At 42.0% G+C, this 20755-nt stretch overlaps 1 protein-coding gene and 2 long non-coding RNA genes across 8 annotated transcripts in view; 2 read left to right on the top strand and 1 right to left on the bottom strand.

Annotated features, from left to right (window-relative positions):
• The window catches only part of LOC111935681 (uncharacterized), a 14060-nt gene extending 8678 nt beyond the window's left edge, over window positions 1–5382 (top strand). For both annotated transcript variants that reach the window (XR_015286375.1, XR_015286376.1), the window contains 3 exons: window positions 262–424; window positions 4508–4670; window positions 5099–5382. This is a non-coding gene — a long non-coding RNA (uncharacterized LOC111935681). The remainder of the gene's footprint in view (window positions 1–261; window positions 425–4507; window positions 4671–5098) is intronic.
• LOC111935687 (uncharacterized) overlaps window positions 1–9074 on the bottom strand; it is a 25639-nt gene extending 16565 nt beyond the window's left edge. Inside the window, exons 1-4 of the long non-coding RNA XR_015286377.1 lie at window positions 4114–9074; window positions 2945–3035; window positions 2491–2592; window positions 1173–1414 (exon numbers count right to left, since the gene is read on the bottom strand). This is a non-coding gene — a long non-coding RNA (uncharacterized LOC111935687). The remainder of the gene's footprint in view (window positions 1–1172; window positions 1415–2490; window positions 2593–2944; window positions 3036–4113) is intronic.
• Window positions 8895–20755, top strand: part of HMGXB4 (HMG-box containing 4) — a 14565-nt gene continuing 2704 nt past the window's right edge. The window contains exons 1-10 of one of the 5 annotated variants that reach the window (XM_086887303.1): window positions 8895–9020; window positions 11047–11152; window positions 11754–11917; window positions 13211–13286; window positions 14192–15354; window positions 16543–16624; window positions 17115–17179; window positions 17476–17581; window positions 18095–18264; window positions 19433–19555. In XM_086887303.1, coding sequence (XP_086743429.1) covers window positions 11122–11152; window positions 11754–11917; window positions 13211–13286; window positions 14192–15354; window positions 16543–16624; window positions 17115–17179; window positions 17476–17581; window positions 18095–18264; window positions 19433–19555 — 1980 coding nt within the window. In that variant the 5' untranslated portion in view covers window positions 8895–9020; window positions 11047–11121. Of the gene's footprint in view, window positions 9021–9127; window positions 9445–10967; window positions 11153–11753; window positions 11918–13210; window positions 13287–14191; window positions 15355–16542; window positions 16625–17114; window positions 17180–17475; window positions 17582–18094; window positions 18265–19432; window positions 19556–20755 lie in introns of those variants that run through there. The other 4 variants (XM_086887305.1, XM_086887306.1, XM_086887304.1 and 1 more) reach the window with 4 other exon arrangements.

Consider the following 20755-nt stretch of genomic DNA (forward strand, 5'->3'; position numbering starts at 1 on the left):
CACTATCTTGATTTTGTGAAAATTTGGTCAAGGTTGTCTTAAAGATCTGTGACAAGAGCCAAGAGCCACATCCTTCCCAGGACATTTGAATAGTTGCCTTGGTCCATTTCCAGACCTAAAATACCATTGAAAAGAGCTTTTTTTTATGAGGAATAAAAGTGTGGGTTGGTTTTTGACTGGGGGAGGGGAGTGGGGGGAGGATCTGTAAAAAAAACAAGCCAGAAGAATCACAATAACCTTTCCTTCTTGCCCATGCCCTAGAGTTCAGCTTGTCATTGAAGCAGATGGGGAAGGAGCTACTGAACCTACAAAGGCCAGATTGTGACCACCAGAGGAAACTTTCTCCTGGTTTTAACACTGACATCTGAAGGGTTCCTGGAGACTGCTTAAGTTTTCTTTGGGAAAAGTTTTCTTTTGGAAAAAGGTGAGATTTCTTTGTGAAACAAGCAAAACAACACTGACCCCACCAGATAGGCTGTGCACCCATTCATCACACTGCTATGGAGCCTCAGAGTCTAATGGTTGTAGGTGGGGAACTGGCTGGAATTGTTCCTTTTCCCAGGAAATTCCTGAACTGGGAAACTTGAGGATTGTTTGAGACCAAAATTATTCTGATTTTTTTAATTCTCCAGTGTATTTCTCTCCTCTTAGCACTTTGCTTTTAGCATTTTGTTGAGCAAAGACAGCTGCAACAGTGCAACAACAACAAACAGTGCCAATAACAAATTCCTGTTATCGAGTTTCATACCTGAGATATATATATATATATATATATATATATATATATACACACCAGTGTCTGCAAGCTACAAACTGGGGCAATTTCAGAGAAAAACAAGGAATCTGAAGAAAAAATAAGGGCTCACTCATTAAAATCCAGCTTTTGCAAAGACACCAAATGGAGAGCACAAATCTCTTGCTGAGGAAGAGACAAGTATTTTCTCGGTAGGTATAGCTGCCCTTGCATGCCCTGCAAAGCTGGGAACTGGCTAAAGGGAGCACCCCAGAGCACACAGCTGTGACCAGGAGTTCAGGACAACAGGAGACCAGAAATGGCACTGCTGCCATCTAGTGAGTTTTATAACCATTTGAGCTTAAGAGAAGATGTAAATCTTGGCAGGTAGCACTAGCTTAGTAGTGCAGAATAACACAGACATAAACTGTGAACTTACCTGTGGTAAGGAGAGGAACACTGTGAAAAATACAGTCTTCAGCACATAATGAACATAATCTTGTGTAGATCCACATTCAGCCCAAAAGGTATTGCTGAGACATGACTGCTAGCAATGTCCAGAGCAGAAAGATTTAAGAAATGATGCCTTTGACGTTTATGTGATCATTTGTCTCCCATGAGCATTTCTTGACAGGTTCTCAGAATTCAAATTTGACTTCTGTTCTGGAATATGGCAGGGCTCTGCTTTACAGAATGGGAGAGTTTAAATTAAAAGAGCATTTCCAACTATAGTAATTACACTAGAATTAACACAGACATTTCCACCCTTACTTAAAATTGTGCTTCTGTACTCCAAAAAACCTTAAAGCACTGGCTCCTTTTGTCATAGCACAAACCATCATTTTACCAGTTATTTCCCTCTCCACTTAGCTCTCCTTTCTCCTTGTTTCACAAAAAGTTCTCAGTGATTAGTGGTCACATCTTCTGCACTCTACCTTACATGGTGTAAGGTACATTTTCCATCCCTTCTTCATCTTTTCACCTATGTTTTAATCTTCCCTTATGTGGGAGTTTTTCTATGTCTCATCCCAGTGGTCTGACTAAAACATAGTCTTCTCCTCCTTTGGAGTATATCTAAATTGAACTGAAAACTCCTGCTGAAGACATAGCACCAATTTGCATAATAGCACTGCAATATCCCACACACCATACTTGGTGCATTTTGCTCCTCTTTAACCACTAATTTTGTCCAAGCACAGAACTATTCATTTGTTGAATGTGCTGAAAATATGCAAACACACTTAATAGAAATGGAAGAACGTCTGTTACTTTTCTCCTTGTTTAGACACTGTCCTCATCCTCCCACCTATCAGAGCTTATAGTTTACCAGTGCTGTTTCCAGGACAAATGTGTCTAAAGAGTCCTAAATTTTAGCTCAGTAATAGGATTGCTAAATCCAAATATAGAACGATCCAAATAAATACATAGAGGTTTTAGCCCAGCCTCGCTCATTTTACTAGAATACTGATGTGGGGGTGTTTTGAGCTGTGCTAATTTGCAAATTTCTTGGTAATAGTCATCTTTTCTTCAGGTTCCTTCAATTGGAAACTAATGCATTTCAAGGAGGAAAATGTGACAAAAACGGCAATAACTGTAATAGGCTCAATGGGGGAGGTTTTCAGATTTGTTTTTTATTTGGTCATTTATTTCTTCAGAAAAAGCAAGCAGCTCGACCAAATAAAAAAGAAAACTCCTTGCTTATGAAATCTAGCAGACAATACAATGCTCTCGAGTGATGTGGTAAATGCTTCCATTACCTGAGACATTTAACCATGAATTGAATCTAGGACTGAAAAACATCCCATTCTTTCTGTGCTCCAAGTGCAGCACCAATACTCAATAGCCTTCCCTGGCTGGTACTGCTAAGAAAAGAAATGAGTTATGACTGGGATATACACTGGTATAATCTCTCTGCTTCTCTCTATACAAGTACACTGTTATATCCTGCATAGAAACAAACAACAGGTTTTGTGTTGGGTTGTTTTTTTTTTACTTTCCCCCATTCTGACATCATGACTGAAACCCACCAAACTCTTCCCTAGGTTTCTCACCAAAATAAATGTGGGGGAAGACCCATTTGGTTCCCCATTTGGAACCAACCCATGCTGGCTCCTTATTTGGGACCAGCACTTCATGGGAAAACAATTTATCCCCCTTGTGTACAAGTGATCAGTGCCCAGCCCAGGCACATGATAAGGATTTGAGAATTACCAGGAGGCTGGTCAAAACTGCTTCTCAGACTGTCACAGCTTCAGCATCCCCAGACAATATTGAAAACCTTCAACTTCCATCTGGAGAGCAACTGATGAAAGAAAAGAAGAAATTTCAAAATGTTGTTGCATGGTGCAGTGAGTTATGAGCTGAAGGAGCTTCCACTCTGATTCATCTTGAAGCACCTTAACTTCTGAAGGTTTCTGATGTGCATTAGAAAGAAAATGTTCTCATTTTATGTTTATCCCACGTTTGTACTTACACTTCAGACCAATACTGTCTTCAGACAAAATTTTTTATGACTCTTCTGTCTGCTTGGTGCAAAGAACAGCTAAAATTCATTTTATAGAGTCCTTTCATTCCTCCGTCTTTCCCAGCATGAGCTCAGCCACAGCCTAGACTGCAAAATCCCCCATTAGATTGTTCTCTTGTACCAGATTGTGATGCCACAGGTCATTATTTTTAGGTTCTTCTTTAATCCAGAAAAGCGAGCTTGATTTACTTTTATTTCAGATTGTGAGCAGTGAGAGGTGAGGCTTCTTTAAGCAAGTTTGCAAACAAACAGTAGTGCAATCACAAAAAACAGTCACTGTATCCCTGACCAGCTATATTTACCCCCATACCAAGGGCTAACTGCTTTTACATATTTGGGGAAAGAAGGGTTGATGTCTCCATGAAGTACAGTTTTTCTTTCCTTTGAGAGACATATTCAATTTGCAAAATGAGAATGAGTGCAGGTATGACAGCTCTCTAGAAATACTTCTGAGCGAAAACAGCAACAAAAGACAATAATTATATTAGCTAAAATAAGATGCTGGCACAAGAACAAAAGAATGCAAGCTAACCATGTATACATTTAAGCTGGTAATTAGGAGATGGTTCCTAAGCATCAGACAAAAGAGACTCTGGAACAGTCTCCCAGTGAGCATTGTGTGGGAATGAGACTTGATACTTTAAAGATTGATCAGTTTACAAGAAGGGATTGAATGACAATGGGCCTACAACAGCAAGAAATGGCACTTGATGACTCAGACAATGTTGTCTTATCCAGTGACCCTGAAAGCATTGAAAATTACCTGTAATGTAAAACACATAAAATGTCCTGCAACACCACCAACTTCTCCCAACACGTACCACTCTGCAATTCATAGCTTTTTGTTATTCCTCACCTCTCATCACATCAAGTAAATCTTGCCTTTAGTGTCACGCCAGCCTTGGTAAGTCTGGAGCCCTTTCCACATGTTGTCTCTTGCCCATATTTTTGCAGCAGCTCCATAGTCCATGGCACACTACAGTCACAAGCTTGGCATTACCCCAGCTGGCATCACAAGAATTTTGCAGGCAACACTGTCCTGTTGCCAGCCCCTGCACACTCCACTGCCACTTTCTAGCTGTTCAGGTAATGGTGAAATCTCCTGCTTTTCCAGAGAGTTCTGATCTCCAGCAATGGCATATGTAGCCAGAAGCAGAGGCAACATACAGTTTTGGTCCACAGAAATAGCCAAGAGCCATCTACATAATCTGGAGAGAAATCTTAGTAATATGGCAATTTCTGTTACCCAGTACAGGACAAGATATCAACACTCTGATCTGTCATAAACAGAAAGCTGCAGGAATGAAGCATCCCAGAGTTGCAGGCTTTTTTTCCTAAAAGTGAAGGATCATGCTACAATGTCTAAAAAGAGAAGAGCAAGTCAGTCTGACCTTTACCTATAATAGAATCAAGGTATGAGAGGAGGAATTTAAATAAATTAACAGATTCAAGGGGAAAAAAGGAAAATGCAAACCAAGAATACAGATAGAGCTGATTGCCTACTGTTTTATGGGACCAGGGCTGTGAGCAGACACCAATAAGGTTTCCAGGGAACAGGCATGGAGGACGACCTCAGCACTGAAAGCAATGCAATATGCCTTGCATGGCTCTATGAAACTCAGATTAAACCAATTCTACCTCCCTGGCAGGTGGTGGAAGACAGCAAAATCAGTGAAAAGAGGCAAATTCAGTGCTGATTGATTGCCTGCATTTAGCCTTTCCTTTTTGTTTATCAACCCAGTATAGTCCTTTCCCCTTTGCTTAACCACTTCCAGGAACAGGCTCTTCCTCTCCAGACCACACAAATCCTACTGTAATTCATCGTACTTTTTCCCTACCAGATGGACACTGACCTCCCATCTCATGTCAGCTCTCTCAGCATGAATACAGAGGGTGCAGCAGGAGGAGCAGGGGGAGAAGGTGTGTCCCTCACTGTGACAGATGCTGTGGCTCCAGGGAACATTCAGGTGGCTGTGCTGACATTACAAATGAACGCACACACCTTTGTGGTTTCATTAATGACTGAACTGACAGATGAAGAGGCATGAAAATTAATGCATCCTGCAAAAAAAAAAAAAAGCAAAGACAAATGGGAAGTAATTTAAATAAAGCCCCAACACCAAAACAATGCACGTAACAAATCTTTTGAGGTTTTGATCTTCTTGGGAAGCGAGTCCTTGTATCCAAAGAGGAGTCAGCAGCATTGCTTATAAATAAGAGAAAGGAAATTGGATGGGTGAGGCAACTGGCAAGCGAGCAAGCAGGTTCCTTACACCCAAATGACACTGTGGCATCGTGGTCACTTCCTCCACTTTTCTGTTTAAGGGCAGCTTGGTAGCCAGTAACCCACAAATTTTGCAATGTGCACAAAGAGTACCACTGTCTTCACAAAACAAGCAACAAGACTAACAAGTGCTAAAAGAGTAGCAGTGCCTGTGTGCTGCTTTTTCTCCGTAGGTGAAGAGCAGAGGTTTTAAACCAGGTCCCATTCCAGTTAATGCCAAATCATCTCAGAATCTAGGAAAAAAATATGAGAAAAATATGAGAATCTAGGAAAAAAAATATGGGCAGAAGTGAAAAGAGATTTATGAGTTGCAAAATGATGACAGGTAAAATTGATAACTGTTCACACAGCTTTGAGTGCTAAATTTAATTCAGCACATAACTTAGCTGTAAGATCATGCTCGTGTTATTATTCATTCTTCTTACACTCACTGCCCTTGAGACTCCACAAAACTAAGTACTAAAACCCAATGAAACAAAAGAGGGCTACTAAATCTAGCAGCTTAGGCTGTTCAGTCAGGAGAAAATAAGCCAACAAGGATGCATGGTGGAAATAAAGTGGGAAAGCAAGACCAGACTGGGTGGCTTCATGGGCAGTAAGTCCTTAGTACATACCTAATCTTGCATTAAGCATAGGGAACTATACACACATCCTGAAATGTTCTGCACTGCCAAGAGCATTTTATACAATATGTAACTCACAGCCAAGAGGACACCTGAAGGAACATACAATGTACCTTTTTGCAGTTTCTTTCCCAGGGATATAGGCAAAAGAATGCAAGATGCTCTGAACAAAAGGAATAAGCAATATTCTCACAACAGTCTGAGATTGACTGAAGCTGCACTACAGGTCTTAAAAGCTATAGGGACTGTTTGATCTTCTGATTCCCTTGCTACGACCTCTTTCATTCCCGAGTACAAAGAAACAATTCTGTCAAGTGTTAAGGATTTGAAGGGGTTGTGACTCTCTTAAATTTGCTATCAGCATTCTGGCATTTTCCCCACCTGACCTGCTTAATCTCGATGTACACTCTAAAGAGATTCCTGGATTTTCTAGAAAAGTGAAAGGCTAAGCTGTCTGAAAGCACCCAATAAATGCCAATGTTTTGTAGTAGCTGGTTCCCTTTATGAGCTCTGAAGAATGGGAATGATTGAAATGAATTTTTCTGAGCATTTCTTTGCTGATGAGAAGTGCAGTAGCAGGGACTACATGTTATTGTTGTTACTGTTACAATTCCTATTATTATTACTATTATGTTTGTTCTGTGGGAGGAAAGAAACGTGAATGGATCTCAACAGGGGAAGTCTGAATGATTGGTGCTTCAGTGGCTTTATGTGCAAGTATCCTGCTAGATGCTCGTTTTTGCAAATACACCTGCAAATTCATTCTCTTTCATAGACACACAGTCCCTGACACAATCTAATATCTATGAACCATCCAGCACTAAAAACATTAAACTGCAGGGGAGCTCAAATGCTTTCCTTTTCTAGGGTGCAGAATATTAAACATACCATCCCCACGCATTTACTAGCTATCATCACCAAAGGCTTGCTATCATCAAATACCAGGCTAATTTAAGCTCTCAATTTTCAAAGCAATCTGAATCCCTGTTTCTTTGGGCTGCACATAGCCTCTCCCAACCATGCTCATGGCTTCTTAATTCCTCCCACTCTGCCTCCACCTGACCCATAGGCCAGGAGCCTCCAGGAGTTAACTGATGTTTCTGTTATGTCCATAGATGCTTTTGTACAGCCTGTAATACGAGCAAGAAAGATGAAAACTATAAAAAAAACACGTGAACTGTGATTTTGTTGTGCTGTGCACTGTCAAATGGAGTATGAATCCACCACTGGGACACCTAGAAACATCACCAGTAAGCAGAAGTAAAGGAGCAAATCATGTCAGGTTCAGCTCTGATCAGCAAGATCCTGGTCATAAATTTGAAGAGGCACTTGTCCACCTTGGTGGTTCCTCCCTCAGTTTCAGACTGGAGGGCAAAGAGTGATTTTGGTTTTGCCAGTAGCACATATATACATGCATGAGAACATCTGGACAGGCTTTGTGCTCAGCCAAGGGGCTGGTGAGCTTTTACCCTGATGTGTTACAGCTACTGCACTTGCAGACACTGATCTGTCTGTGCAGGCTGTACCCCTCACTTTGGATCAAACTACACTTTCCCACAGCATAACAGGCATAGGCCTCTATTCTCTTCAAATCCCTCTAGCCCTACTGCAAATAATTACCGTCATCATTCTGTACTTGTTAGGACACAAAAGCATCAGCAGGACCAGAAGATGGATCTGTAGGGGCTGGGGAATGGCCTGGGTCAGGTCTAACCTCAGGCACGGCTGGGAATGGTAGTCTGCAGACAGCATGTGAGTGTGAGCAGCCTTGCCAAAGAGGCACGGGGGTATCTGCCGGCACCTAAATCACAGGACACTAAATCTTGCATCAGTGGAGACTATGGGATCCAAGGTAACAGTGAAATGAGGTTTGTTGAACCTCCCAACAGGTCAGAGCAAAAGAGGGCTAACCTAGTGGGAAAAAGGATTCCTTTCTGACCTGGCTGTTTCCTGAGCTTTTTGTTAACCTCTGTCTTGAAGCCTTTGCAACAGTGAATGATGCTGGGGACAATTTGCCTTTCTCTTGGCTGCCACCTTTGGACAATCGCTAGGAATGGGCGTGAGGGTTGCGTGATGCCTTCACAGGCCGCAGTCCCGAGTGTGCAGTTCAGCCGTGAAGAGCATTATCTCTGCCCCAGCTGGCCCCGAATCCCCGCCTGTGCCCCGCATCCGCTCAGTTCCTCCGGGAATCAGACAGTCCTGGGGGAGCTGTGCGCATTCGTGTGCGTCTGTGACAAATCGCTCGGAACTCTTGGCTCTGTAACTATTTAATAACAGGATTTCCCACTGCCCCACCGCGGCAGCAACAAGCAGCCAACAACCAGCGCGGGCTGCGAGAGCAGCCAGCTCAGTCTCTTACAGGCACGGACGGCAGCACAGGGGAAGCTGTGCCGGCACCTCGCAGCACCCGCACACACGAAGAGGAGGCTGCGCCAAGCCAGGGGGAAGGTGGGCACCCCTCCACTGGTGGTGGTCGGGGTCAGAGCCGGCGCCGGGCGCAGATGTCACCCGTGTGTGGCACGGCGCCGAGGGGACACGGCACCCCCGGGGAGCCGCGCCGCCCATCGATGCGCTCGGCGAGCCGGCGTCCCGCCCCGCGGCTGCAGCGTTGGAGGCGCTCGGCGCTCGGCTGGCCGGCGCTGTTCCCTTGTCTCCCTGTCCAAGATGGCGGGCGCGGGCGGCGGCGCGGCGGGAAGCGGCGGGGCCGAGTGAGGCGGCCGCGGCTCGTCCCCACTCCGCGGCCGCAGCTCGGCGCCGGCGAGCCTTGTCGCCGCTGGGTGGCCCCACAGTCGGGGCACTCCTGGGCCTATTACAGGGGCGGAGCCGCAGGCTGGCGTGAGGCTGGAGCCCGCTCGGGTGAGGGGACGCGCGGGCGGGAGCGGGACGGACGAGCCCGCTTTGAACGGAGGCGGCGGCGGGGCCCGGGCTCCGGGGGGTGTCGGGGCGCATGCGCAGGACGGGCCGGCCGCCGGTGCGTGCCCGCGGAGGGGCCGGTGCCGGGGTTGGCGCCCTCGGCTGCGCGCGGAATTCCCGGCGGTCCCGGAATTCCCGGCGGTCCCGTCTGCCCTGACGGCCCCGGCTGGGAGCGCTGGCGGGACACGGGCTGAGGGAGCCACCTCCGCGGCCAGTGAGCAGCGAGGCTCCGTGCGGAGCCCCGGTGCTGCAGAAGAGCAAGGCTGGGCCTTGAACCCTCAGGCTTGTGCGCTAAGGAACGGGAGTGGCGAAGGGAGAGCTTCCCCACTGAGCCTGTGCCATCGCTGCTGCAGCCCGGGAGTTTGAAGTAGGGGAACCTAATTGAGGTTCACAGGATGAGAGTAGTTAAGGGCATGCTTTGTATTTGCCGGATTGGAGGTCTGGGCTGTGAGTGCCTTCGGGCGGTATTTACCAACCTTTGTACCTGCCAAGCAGATAAGATTTAAAAAGAGACTAAAAGGTATGCATGTAGGTACAAAAGAAATCTTAGGCTCTCCAAGCCTTCCATTCATGAATGACTCTTCAGCTCTGTTTTGCTAGCAGTATCTGGATTAGGCCCTTACCATCTTGAACACAATACTCTGGTGTTGTGTGTCTTCCCACTGAAGTCTGTATGACAAACAGCACAAAATGTTGACAACGTCTGGTTTAAGATTATGAGTCCACAAGTGGCAAGATGCTCTTTTTTATTGCTGAGTGTAGTGCTCTCTGCATATACACATGCAGTGCTTTTGTGTGTAGGTAGAATCCTTGTGTTTCCTACCAGCAATATATAATGGTCAGAGCACTGACTTGACATTCTGCAGTGGGTGTTTTCTCAAAACCTGAAGAAATAACATGTATTCCTATGAATTTAAACATCTCCTGTGTACCCACAAGCCTGATTGAGTTGTGACATTGTTGTATCAGATAAGCTATAGGATGAGCAAGTTGTACATTGTCAGCATCAGCCAGTTGTTTATAAAATCGTGTTGCATGTACAAGCACAAGTTCCCTGTTCCCAAAGTATTGCCATGTAGCTTCAGTGTGGCAACATTACCATGACAGCTGGGATAAGCAGACTTCATGGTTTTTGTGGCTGGGTGTTTACACATGTGCACGTACACAAAAACACACAAAGGCAGCTGGGAGCGATTGGATTAATCCTGTCGGAGCAGAACGTGGATCTTTTTTTGCTGAGCTGGTCACTGGCTGAGGGAACATCAGTGTAGCTATTCCACAGCAGCACTGTCCTGTTGTATGCCCCTAGCTGGCACAGTGACTCAGTTAGAGGAGGCCTGAAGCCTGGGGGCAGAAGTTGGGTTGCTGCAGGCCTGGCTAAAAGGAATGCTCTCTTCCATCCCCTCTCCCAGGCTGGCATTCAGAATGGCTGCAGTGGTAGCATTGGGAAACACATCAGAAGGATACACACCTCTAATACAGAATGTGTGATCCTCTAGTGAAAAAACCCAAACAAACAATAATAATGACACTTTTGTAATTGAATTCTTTCTTCCTGGTCCCTTGTTTTCTTCATCTGAGATTCAAGGGTTTGAAATCTATGTAACCATCCCACTCTTTGCTACAGTGGCTCCTGACAAAAAATGGCTTTGGCACAGTTTGTGTGTGGTTTTGTGTGTCATGAAAATCAAACTCAGTTGTCTTCTCACCCTCTTTTTTTTGTAAATAAATTAGTTCAGTGATTCAGATATTTTATAAGAAAGAGATGGTATTTTCTGTCTTTAAAACAATGCAACATCCATTTTGATTAAAAAACACAAATCTGTCAAACCTGAAGAGTGACCTTTCAGGTCACTCATTTCCTTTCCCACTGTCTTCCAAAGAATCCTTATTTGGTTCAGAGAAAGTTTCCCCATTTACATAGTGATTCTTCTTTATGGGAAGGTTATTTTCATTCTCTGTTTCTCAGACCTTTTCCTATAGATGGGAACGGGGGAAGGAGCCCAGACGTGGCAACTCATTCACAGGCTCCTGCAGGACCACCATGGCTTATGATGGCACCAAGAAGAAAGAAGGTATGACTGCTTTGTAATCTCAGAGGGATTTGCAAAAAAAAAATAAAAATAGATTTTTTAAAGGGTGCCCCTTGCAGCCCTTGCCAGACCATGCAGTCAGAGTGGGAAAGAAGTTAGGGTGCTGTGAAGCCCTTAAATTTAACCTGGCCAAGTTACTGGAAGATCCCAAGGCCTTGACTTCCAGGTGTAAAGTACTGGGATTAGAACTTGAGAGAAATGGGTGGTATTTCCTAATGCAGACACCCTGATCGGGAACTCTGCCACTGCAGCCTTTCTTCTCTCTGCCAGGTCAATGGGACAGGGGATGAGGTATAATGATACATTTAGTCATTGCATTTCTAGGTCCACAAGTCTTTAGGAATGAACATACAAGCCTTAGAGATTAAATCTGGAATGCCTGTGTTAGAGCACTGAGTCCCATCCCTCTAGTCAGACATTACAGACTGTTTGTTACCTTTCAGGCCTCTGTACTTGTTAGGTTTTGTGCATCACTCTGTGCCAATGTTCTCTGTTAGCTTATTTTATGAGTGGTCCACTTGTCTGTCCTTCCTAATGTGGTATTTAATTTCTTCCCTTTTTTCCCATTTCACATAAATCACAGAGTTCCTAGAGAGTCACCGAAGTGCTGATGACGTGCTGGCACCTGGCAGGATACAGCGAGAGAAAAAGCGCTCATACAAGGATCTTCTGCAAGAGGAAGATGAGATAGCAACTCAGGTAGAAACCCTCAGAGAAAAGGTTCAAGGTGTAAGGACATGCATAAAGGTAGTAATGGGATGGAATGGGTTTCTTGTCCTTTTCTTGATTTTTTTTTTTTATTTACAAGTGTGCATAGAAGACAGCAAGAGCAGCTAATCATGTCTTGTATTGTTCAGTAACTTTCCTGGGGAAAAGGAGGGAATCAGTCCCTGATTCTGATTTTTCTCGCCTCAGAAAATGAGGTAGTAGGAGTGTTGTCCTAGTGTTCATGTAGAACCTTGCAAGTCAGAAAATTCTATTAATAACTTCTTACCTACATTTTTAAAAAATAGCATTTACAGTTGTATAAATAGCCAGCAAAGAATGGATAGAATATTAATTGATGCACTCTTGTCTTCCTAATTTTGCAGACAGACTGAAACCATAGCTCTTGAGAAGAATGAACTTTGCCCTGTTTACTTCTTTGAGGCCTTACCTCTTGAAATCACATAGTTGCAACTTAAGTTTCTTCAAAGCTTTCCTCTTTGAGCTACAATTTCTGCTGTTAGGTCAGAGGTGTCTATTTAGTGATTGGGGTTTTTCTTCATTTCAAAAGCAAGTTCTTGTTTAAAATTAAAATCTTCTACCATGCAGTTGGAATTCTTTAGAGGAGCTTCAGTTTTGGATTTATAAATTGATCAAGACACAGATAATAATTAGGTGATATGGAATATTATGGACATATTTTTGCCCCATCATTCTAGTTGTCACCTCTTTGTACCTCCTGTTGCTTCTTTTTCAGCATAGGAAGCATGAACTGCTCTCCTTTGTTTTCAAGGCTTGGCAGTCTGTGCATCTGAGGTTATTTTTTAGTTTTATTAAAGGGTAGATTTCTGTCTTTTGTCAGCTTAACAGCTGATCTCCAAGTGATGGCTTTTATTGCCCGTATCTCAACACTTTGCAAATGTGCTTTATCTTTTATATTGCTCCTCTCACTTGGGGGTCTCCCTACAGAGATGTGTCTTTCAGTTTCCTTGGAGCCCTGTTGTGCTGCTGTGCCTACAGAAAGCTCAATGTCAATTAGATGGCCGTTGTGCTGAAACCAATCCTGACTAATGATATTTTTGGTATTTTCACACCTGTATGTAACATGTGTTTTGTCTTACTTTGAACCTACACTGTGTGCTCTTGGGGACAGAGTAGGTTTTCTTTTAGCACCTAGAATGATGATCCTAGTTCATACCTATGGTTCCTTGATGTTACAGTGGTAGAAATAACTGTTGATACCTCCTACAAATATTTTTATCCATGTTAATCGTCCATGTGACTCTCATATTATTTCCCTCCTTTTGTTCAGCAAAATTTTTCTTCTTATTCCAGGACAGTGAGTTTTTTCCGGGGACAGAAGCTCATAAAAAAAAGAGAAAGCATTCCTCCGATGAGTTCTGCTACAGAGGTAAGGTAGTAATCAAGCAGGGGAAGGGGTTAACAGATCATGACTTTAAGGAAAGGATGCTCTTAAACCAGTGTAAACAAGATTTGTGGTTAGCATTTTATAGGACAGTGCATCAACCTGTCTTAGAACATGTAATCAGAAACCTGACACTGATTGGCACCTGAGAACAGATTAGGGAATTATATTTTCAGAGTTTTAAATTGCCATTGCAGGGGGTAGAGATCTTCCACTCCCTTTTCATTGACAAGTTGTAGTTTTCTAACTCACAGCCTCAGACTTGACATTTGCTTTTCTTGTTTTCCTATTGCACTACAAACTAATTACACTTACAGGTAGTATAACTTGCTCTGAATTTATAAAAATAGAATGTCTGAGGTTGAAAAATTAGTACTTTTCTGTTCAGTTATTCTCACAATTAATAAGTTGGCCAGAAAATGACAATTTGGCTCATAGAAGCTTAACACATTTAGGATTTATTATTGGCCCAATAGAAGGAGAAAGACAAGCTGAAATTTCATCTTCCATCAAAATCTGTCTACAGAATGGAAAAGCTCACATTTTTGACTCATTGATCTCACCTTTGCTAAAAACGTCATGAAAACCTTGCACTTGAGATGCAATTTCAGTTAGATGCATTTTCATCAAAACATTTTATTTCACACCTCAGAAATGGAGTCTCACAAAACTTCAAGAATTTTCCTCCTGTCTCTCCCTTCCTTAAATGATTTGACCAGCTCAGGTGTCACATCCTCTGAATTGTATCAGTAAGGCTGTGCTGATGTGGTTCTGTTTCAGCCAGGATGTAAATCTGTCACCTGTAATTGTAAAGCTCGGGATTCTCACTTACCTCCTTCGCTGTCTTTAAGGGAATCATCTCAATGTACATTTCTCTTGATCTTTTTCAGGTGTCTCGCCTTTGGATCTACCATCAAAGAAGAAGAAAAAAGCAGCTTCTAGCCCATCCTCAGCTGATACAACCATGGATTTACTCAAGGCTATCAACTCACCATTGGCCACAAGCTCAAAGTCTTCAAAGAGGACCTCTGAAAAATCATCTCATTCTTCCTCTGGCCATTCTGAAAGCAGAAAGGAGCATCCCAAGAAGAAGCTGAGTGGGAGCAGTGGGGAGCACTCAGTGGATGATGGCAGCTCCCACAAATCTAAAAAGATGAAACCTCTTTATGTGAACACGGAGACACTTACTCTTCGTGAACCTGACGGCTTGAAGATGAAGCTCATCCTTTCACCAAAAGAGAAAAGTAGTGCAGCAGATGATGATTCTTTATCCTACTCTTCAGCACCAGCAGCTGCAAAGAAATCTTCAAAGAAATCAACTCGAGATGAGCAAGGCTCATTCCTGCTGGGGCACGATCTGCAGAGCTTCCTGAAGTCATCCCGGAAAAAGCACAAACCTCCTCCGGACTCACATCCACCTTCTGAGAGTTTTGGTGCTGACACCTCCCTTCATTCAGAGGGCCATGGAAATGAGTACGAAGTTTCAGGTATGGAGGCACCACCAGAATCTGGTTCTTCTTCTGGTGGAGAGTTGGAGGCTGGAGAGCTGGTGATAGACGACTCCTACCGGGAGATCAAGAAGAAGAAGAAGTCAAAAAAAAGTAAGAAAAAAAAGGACAAGGAGAAACACAGAGAGAAGAAGCACTCCAAGTCTAAAAAGAGTTCTGGGCACTCTCCTGTGGCAGTAGGAGAAGTAAGAGTGTCACCACCACCTCCCAGTACCCCCTATGTTGTCCCTCCACCTCCTGCTGTTTTTCACTCAGATGGTCAAGGTGAGAAGAGGAGGAAAAAGGAAGACAAGGAGAAGGACAAGGCTGAGAAATGGGAAAAGGAAAAGGAAAGAGAAAAAGAAAGAGAAAAAGAAAAGGAAAGAGAAAAAGAAAAAGAAAAGGAAAGAGAGAAGGAGAAGGAAAGAGAAAAAGAAAAAGAAAGGGAGAAGGAAAAGGAAAGAGAGAAGGAGAAGGAAAGAGAAAAAGAAAAGGAAAAAGAAAGAGAAAAAGAAAGAGAAAGAGAAAAAGAAAAGGAAAGAGAAAAGGAAAGAGAAAGAGACAGAGTAAGAAAAAATTGTAGAGAAAATAGAAATTGTGTGGTGGGAAATGGTGAATTAGGCACTCCATTACAAAGGCATGTTAAATTGAAACAAAGGATCACAAATGCCAGTTATCACTGGTTTAACTGAAGCATGTTTGGAAAAATGTGTCAGACACTGTGATTTCTATTTGTAGCAAAAGGAATATATGTTCTTCTGGCCTTATGACACAGACAGTCTTTAGCCAATAGAGGTTCTCTGGGAAAGTTATACTTAATTTTGCTTGGTACAGGTCACGTACCAAGCACATCTGCATCTTTTTCTAATGTGACTGGCTCTAGCTATTCCCAGGCAAACTTTTGGACTAGTGATCAAAGTTCCTATAAGAAAGAATCAAGCTGTTACCTGAAAATTGAAGATATTTACCTATTTACTCCTGTATTCAAATGAAATTCTAATTCTAATAGACTACCATGTTCCCAGTTTTGTCCTGTACTTATATATTCAGTTTTCCATGGTTACTGCATAAAGATACAAGTAGCAGAAATGGTAGCTAGCATATGAACAAGTTTGCAAATGAGATAACTGTAGCTGTGTAAGTAAATGGGGAAAAGCAGCTTGTGCATGTTCATATAGAGAAATAATGCTTTGTGTGAGGAAATGAACAGACGGAGCCCAATTACCCTATTCTGTTTGGGAATTTTTCCCTGATCATAGCTCAGCAATTGCGATGCCTTTGCTGTCAATGTACTAACTACACAGTCTCTTTTCCTGCCAAATGGAAGTACTTTGTAAGTATGCAAGGAACAGAACAAGACATTATCATGAGGACTAAATTGTTTTGACAGATCTATAATAGGTACTGTGAATAGTATAACAGATACTGGGTTTTATTTTAGGTTTTAAAACTGAGATACATTAACAGAGTTGTATGTTGACCCTGAATTTAGAATAGCAGCTTTGAGTGCTGCTCAAATAGCAGCTTTGAGTTGAGTTTTGCAAGATAAGCCTTGTACTAAGACTGGTTCTGGCTGATTCCTGTGCTTTCATAAAGACTAAATTCAGCCAGAAGATGTAAAGGACTGCTTTTTAAGGTTCCTGATCTAAGTACCGTATCTTTCTTTAAGTCTTTAATAAATGCCAAATTTGTATTAAATTTGTGACAGTCTCATCATAATTAAAAATCTTTGTTTCCTTTCTTCTTCTGACTAGCCAAAGAAGAAAAACATGTCTGCTTATCAGGTGTTCTGTAAGGAATATCGTACAACTATTGTGTCTGAGCACCCTGGAATAGGTAAGGAAAAAATCCAGCCTTCTCTTCTTTTGATTTTACACCAGGCAGATTAACTAGCAGAACGTACTATATCTATTTCAGACCAACTTCTTAATTTTGACATAATGCAGAGAATCTGCCAATGTTATTTAGAATAAGAGGTGGCAAAGGGGACAGGAGTGGATTTCATGATTGTATTATAATTGTATTTTAACCAAGTTGTGAATCTAGATAAAGAACTTTCTAGGTCTTTCTTTACTTAAAGAATTATCTTCATTGTGTCCCTTTCCTGTAAATACACTCTGACTTCATCTTCCTGCTATCAGCTTTTTTTTTTTTTTCATTTTAAAGAGTAACAGAAATGCATATTTTCAGGACAGTGTGGAACGTTCCAGTTGTAGAATGGCTTGCTTCATAAATGTGTATGGATGAGCCAGTAAATTTCTTATGTTCTCTCCAGGATTTTATTATCAAATTTAATTTAAACATTTTTCTTCTTTCTTTCTGCCAGATTTTGGAGAGCTAAGTAAAAAACTGGCAGAAGTGTGGAAGCAGCTACCTGAGAAGGATAAACTGGTGAGTGTTTGTGTGAGATGTTTTTGTGAAAAGATGTCTGAGAACTAGGTGCTTAGATCAGAATGTGCTGGCAGCATTGCCACAATGCCTTGAAATATGTTACCTATATCCCTAAAGCATGTAAAGGTGGAAAGTATGGAAATCTTGCCCTTGCAAACATGAAAGCATTCATTTTCTTCTCATGTGATTGCTTCACCTTCTAGCTGTGTAACATCATTCTGCCTCCAGGTCCTGGCATCAGGTAACAGAATTACCTAATGTTATGAATCTTTATTTTCTTACCATTGTAACTACAGATTTGGAAACAGAAAGCTCAATATCTCCAACACAAGCAGAATAAAGCAGAGGCCACCACTGTGAAGAGAAAAGCATCATCTTCAGATGGTGCACCGAAAATGAAAGGTAATTGTTGCACTTCATCTCTTTTCTTGGACAGGGAAGGTAGTGTTGCCTATAGAATAAAAAACAAAGGTCCTTACCTGCTTTCTCACAAAGCATGACATTTAAATCACTTGTCAAATCAACTTTTCTGTGAGAGCGAGAATGATGTCAGCATTTTTCATAAATATCTCCTCATCTGATTTGTAGAATGGTATTGGTTTTGGCAGTTTAGGAATTGAAGTGTAAAATAAGAAGAGACAGAAAGGAGGTTCTAGTGGGATTAGTTTGCTGATAGAGAGAAGATGGGTTCTTGTTTTAGCATCTCTGATACCAGATCTCTCCAACTGCATTCAGCTGAGGTAGATGTTCTGTGCATGTAAAAAAAAAGTTTCAACTCCAAAGACTACACAACTGGGGCAGCAGAACTATTTAAGCATCTCATGCCTATGAGATTTGAACTGTAGCAACTAAATAGGCTTGTGAGTAAAAGAGTGAAAGCAAGGAGTATGGAATTTTAATTTGTGTGTTTCCCAGCTTCTCCAACAGGAGTTATTTCTCCTCACAAAAAATCCCCCACCAGCACCGTGGTGGTGCCTTCCTCACCAGCCAAAGTCCCTGAGACAGATCCCATTGATGTAGCTGCACATTTACAGTTACTGGGTGAATCTCTGAGCCTCATTGGACACAGACTGCAGGAAACAGAGGTGAGCTTGTAACCAGCTATGTCACAGTGATGTCCTATAATCTGCACAATGAATTCAGGGGTATGATTCTTTCATTTTCTTAAAAGTTTAACCAGTGGTTTCCTGTTAGGAAGATAAATTAGAGGTGGCATGCCCTGTTTCTTTGATGCATCACTCTTTATTTTCAGTGAAATAAAAGGCTTCAGTAAACAGCAGGCATCAAAGAAAGACAGGTGCTTTGCAGTTCTAGGTCCTTGAAAGTAATTTGTAGTTCAGCAGACTCTTCAGTCTTTTCTCACTGTATGTTCACCTTGGATTTGGTACTTCCTTGCTATTTTGTCAGTCTCTGGTCAGTTTCTGCTACTGTTCTACTTTTTTGAAAACTATCAGCCTTTCCCAAGAAGTTTTTTGCATGTCCTCTAGTTTTCGGCAGTATCATATTGCCAGTGCTTTGGATAGGGCTACAAGTGTTTCAACTTACCTGGTAACATAATGTCACATTTTTAATGGTTATCTACTGTTAAATGACAGTGACTCTGTAAATGCACATTCACACCTGTACACTCTGAGAACTCAGCCCAGCCTCTAAGGAGAAAACATATTTGTCTCAAATAATATCATTGAATTTTATGAGTAGCATGATAATATCACCCCACGATGCTTGCTTATTTTATAAACAGTGAAATAAATGTTCTTGCATTTTGGATTTGGTATGACTGATTGAGATCATGAGAGGAATGACCAGAGCCCAGAAAAGCACACAGATTCCCTTTCCTGATAGTGTATCAATGACTAAAGTATTTGCTACAGGCTTAGCATTCCTTTAACTTCAAAAAAAAACAACTTTGTCATTGGGACTTCTGTGGTTAACATAGATGGTACAAAATGGCACAGAGAAGATATTACAAAAATTTGTTGAATCAGTTTTTTATGCAACTGGCAACTTTCTGATGTTTTCTGTTGATTCCTACCTTTACCTTGCATCATTTCGTTGCCTACTGAACTCTGAATTTTTTGAGCTAACAGTCTCTCTGTGAAGCACAAGGCACAGTTTTGTTACTGTGTAAATAGTGAAAGTGGACTGGAGGAGGTGAAGATACAGTATCTGCATGAGAACTGAAACAGTTGAGAAAGAAGCCAAATTTCCACTACTCATCCATATCCAATTTTTTTCTTTTCTCACTACCAGGGAATGGTGGCTGTTTCAGGAAGTTTGTCAGTACTCCTGGATTCAATCATCTGTGCTTTGGGCCCGTTGGCATGTCTGACCACACAACTGCCTGAGCTGAATGGCTGCCCAAAGCATGTTTTGGTGAGTTCTTTGTGTTTATTTTCTTTATAGCACTGTTAATTTCAGTAGAGTCCAAATAGAGCTTTTTTAATCAATCATTAATCATTACAGTGTAATTTGATTATAATTCCAATGCAATAAGAAAATTAGAAAATTTGTCTTGGTCATGGGCTTTTATAGAGGAATATTTATTGAAATTCTTACAGATACTACTGTTGTACAATGCTGTGCAACCTTTTTTTTCTCCCAGTGGCAACTGACCTAATATTTGTAGAACTGATTGCAGTGTGGGTAGGTCCTGTTTTATTCATGATGGAGTCAGTCAATCTGAATCAAATAAAAGTATGCCAGTATTTTTGAAAGTTCTAATTTTCCATAAAAATAAAACTCACCTTCTAGCTGCTCTGTATCATACAAGCTCTTTTTCCTTCAGTAGCATAAATGCAATTTGTGATCTCAGAATTCCTAATGTGATGGTGTAGGACCTTTTACAAGTGGCCAAAACCTTTTCTGAGGAAAGAAAAGTACTCTGTGTCTTAAGGAGCTTCATGACTACAGTTTATTTTCCACTTTTAGCTACTCTTACCATTGAGCCCTGGTTTAGCAACAGCTCATGGCATCTATGTAGCCTGACGTGGACATTGATTAAGATGACAGTAGCCATCAGGAGTCATACTTCCTAAGGATACATGAATAAAGCAGCAAAGGAGAGGAGCAAAAATAAAAAAATACAGTCTGCAGAAGTTCGGAAACTAAAAATACATCTGTCAGAGGGAGCAAATGGGATATGAATTGACATGTCATACATAATAGGGCAGCCCAAACGTGTATTCATTAAGAGAATGTGTTGTCAACAACAGGAACAAAGCTGACAATTTAGTCTGTGAACACCCACAAACTGGCTCTGTGCACAAAAGCTGAGTCAGTGGGGTGTTCCCATCTTAAGCTGTGGAAAAACTCTGATGCTTTTTTTCCTTCCTGCTTGCCAAGTTTATTCAGAGCAGTGATGCCACATGACCAGTGGTGCGTTTATTAGAAACCCGATCAACTTATTGTTATGAGGAGCAATAGAGATTTAGGTGAATTATGGCAGCTACCCTTCACTTCTGTAAACTGGTGTTCAGAAGCTGATAATAAATCTGATTTTCACAGTCAGATACAACAGTAGTGTTCTAGGCCACGGATAAACCCCAGCAGTTGTGTTGCAATTTATATTTGAGA

Source organism: Cyanistes caeruleus, chromosome 4 (genome assembly GCF_971803275.1).
Source record: "Cyanistes caeruleus chromosome 4, bCyaCae1.hap1.1, whole genome shotgun sequence".
Classification (NCBI taxonomy): domain Eukaryota; kingdom Metazoa; phylum Chordata; class Aves; order Passeriformes; family Paridae; genus Cyanistes; species Cyanistes caeruleus.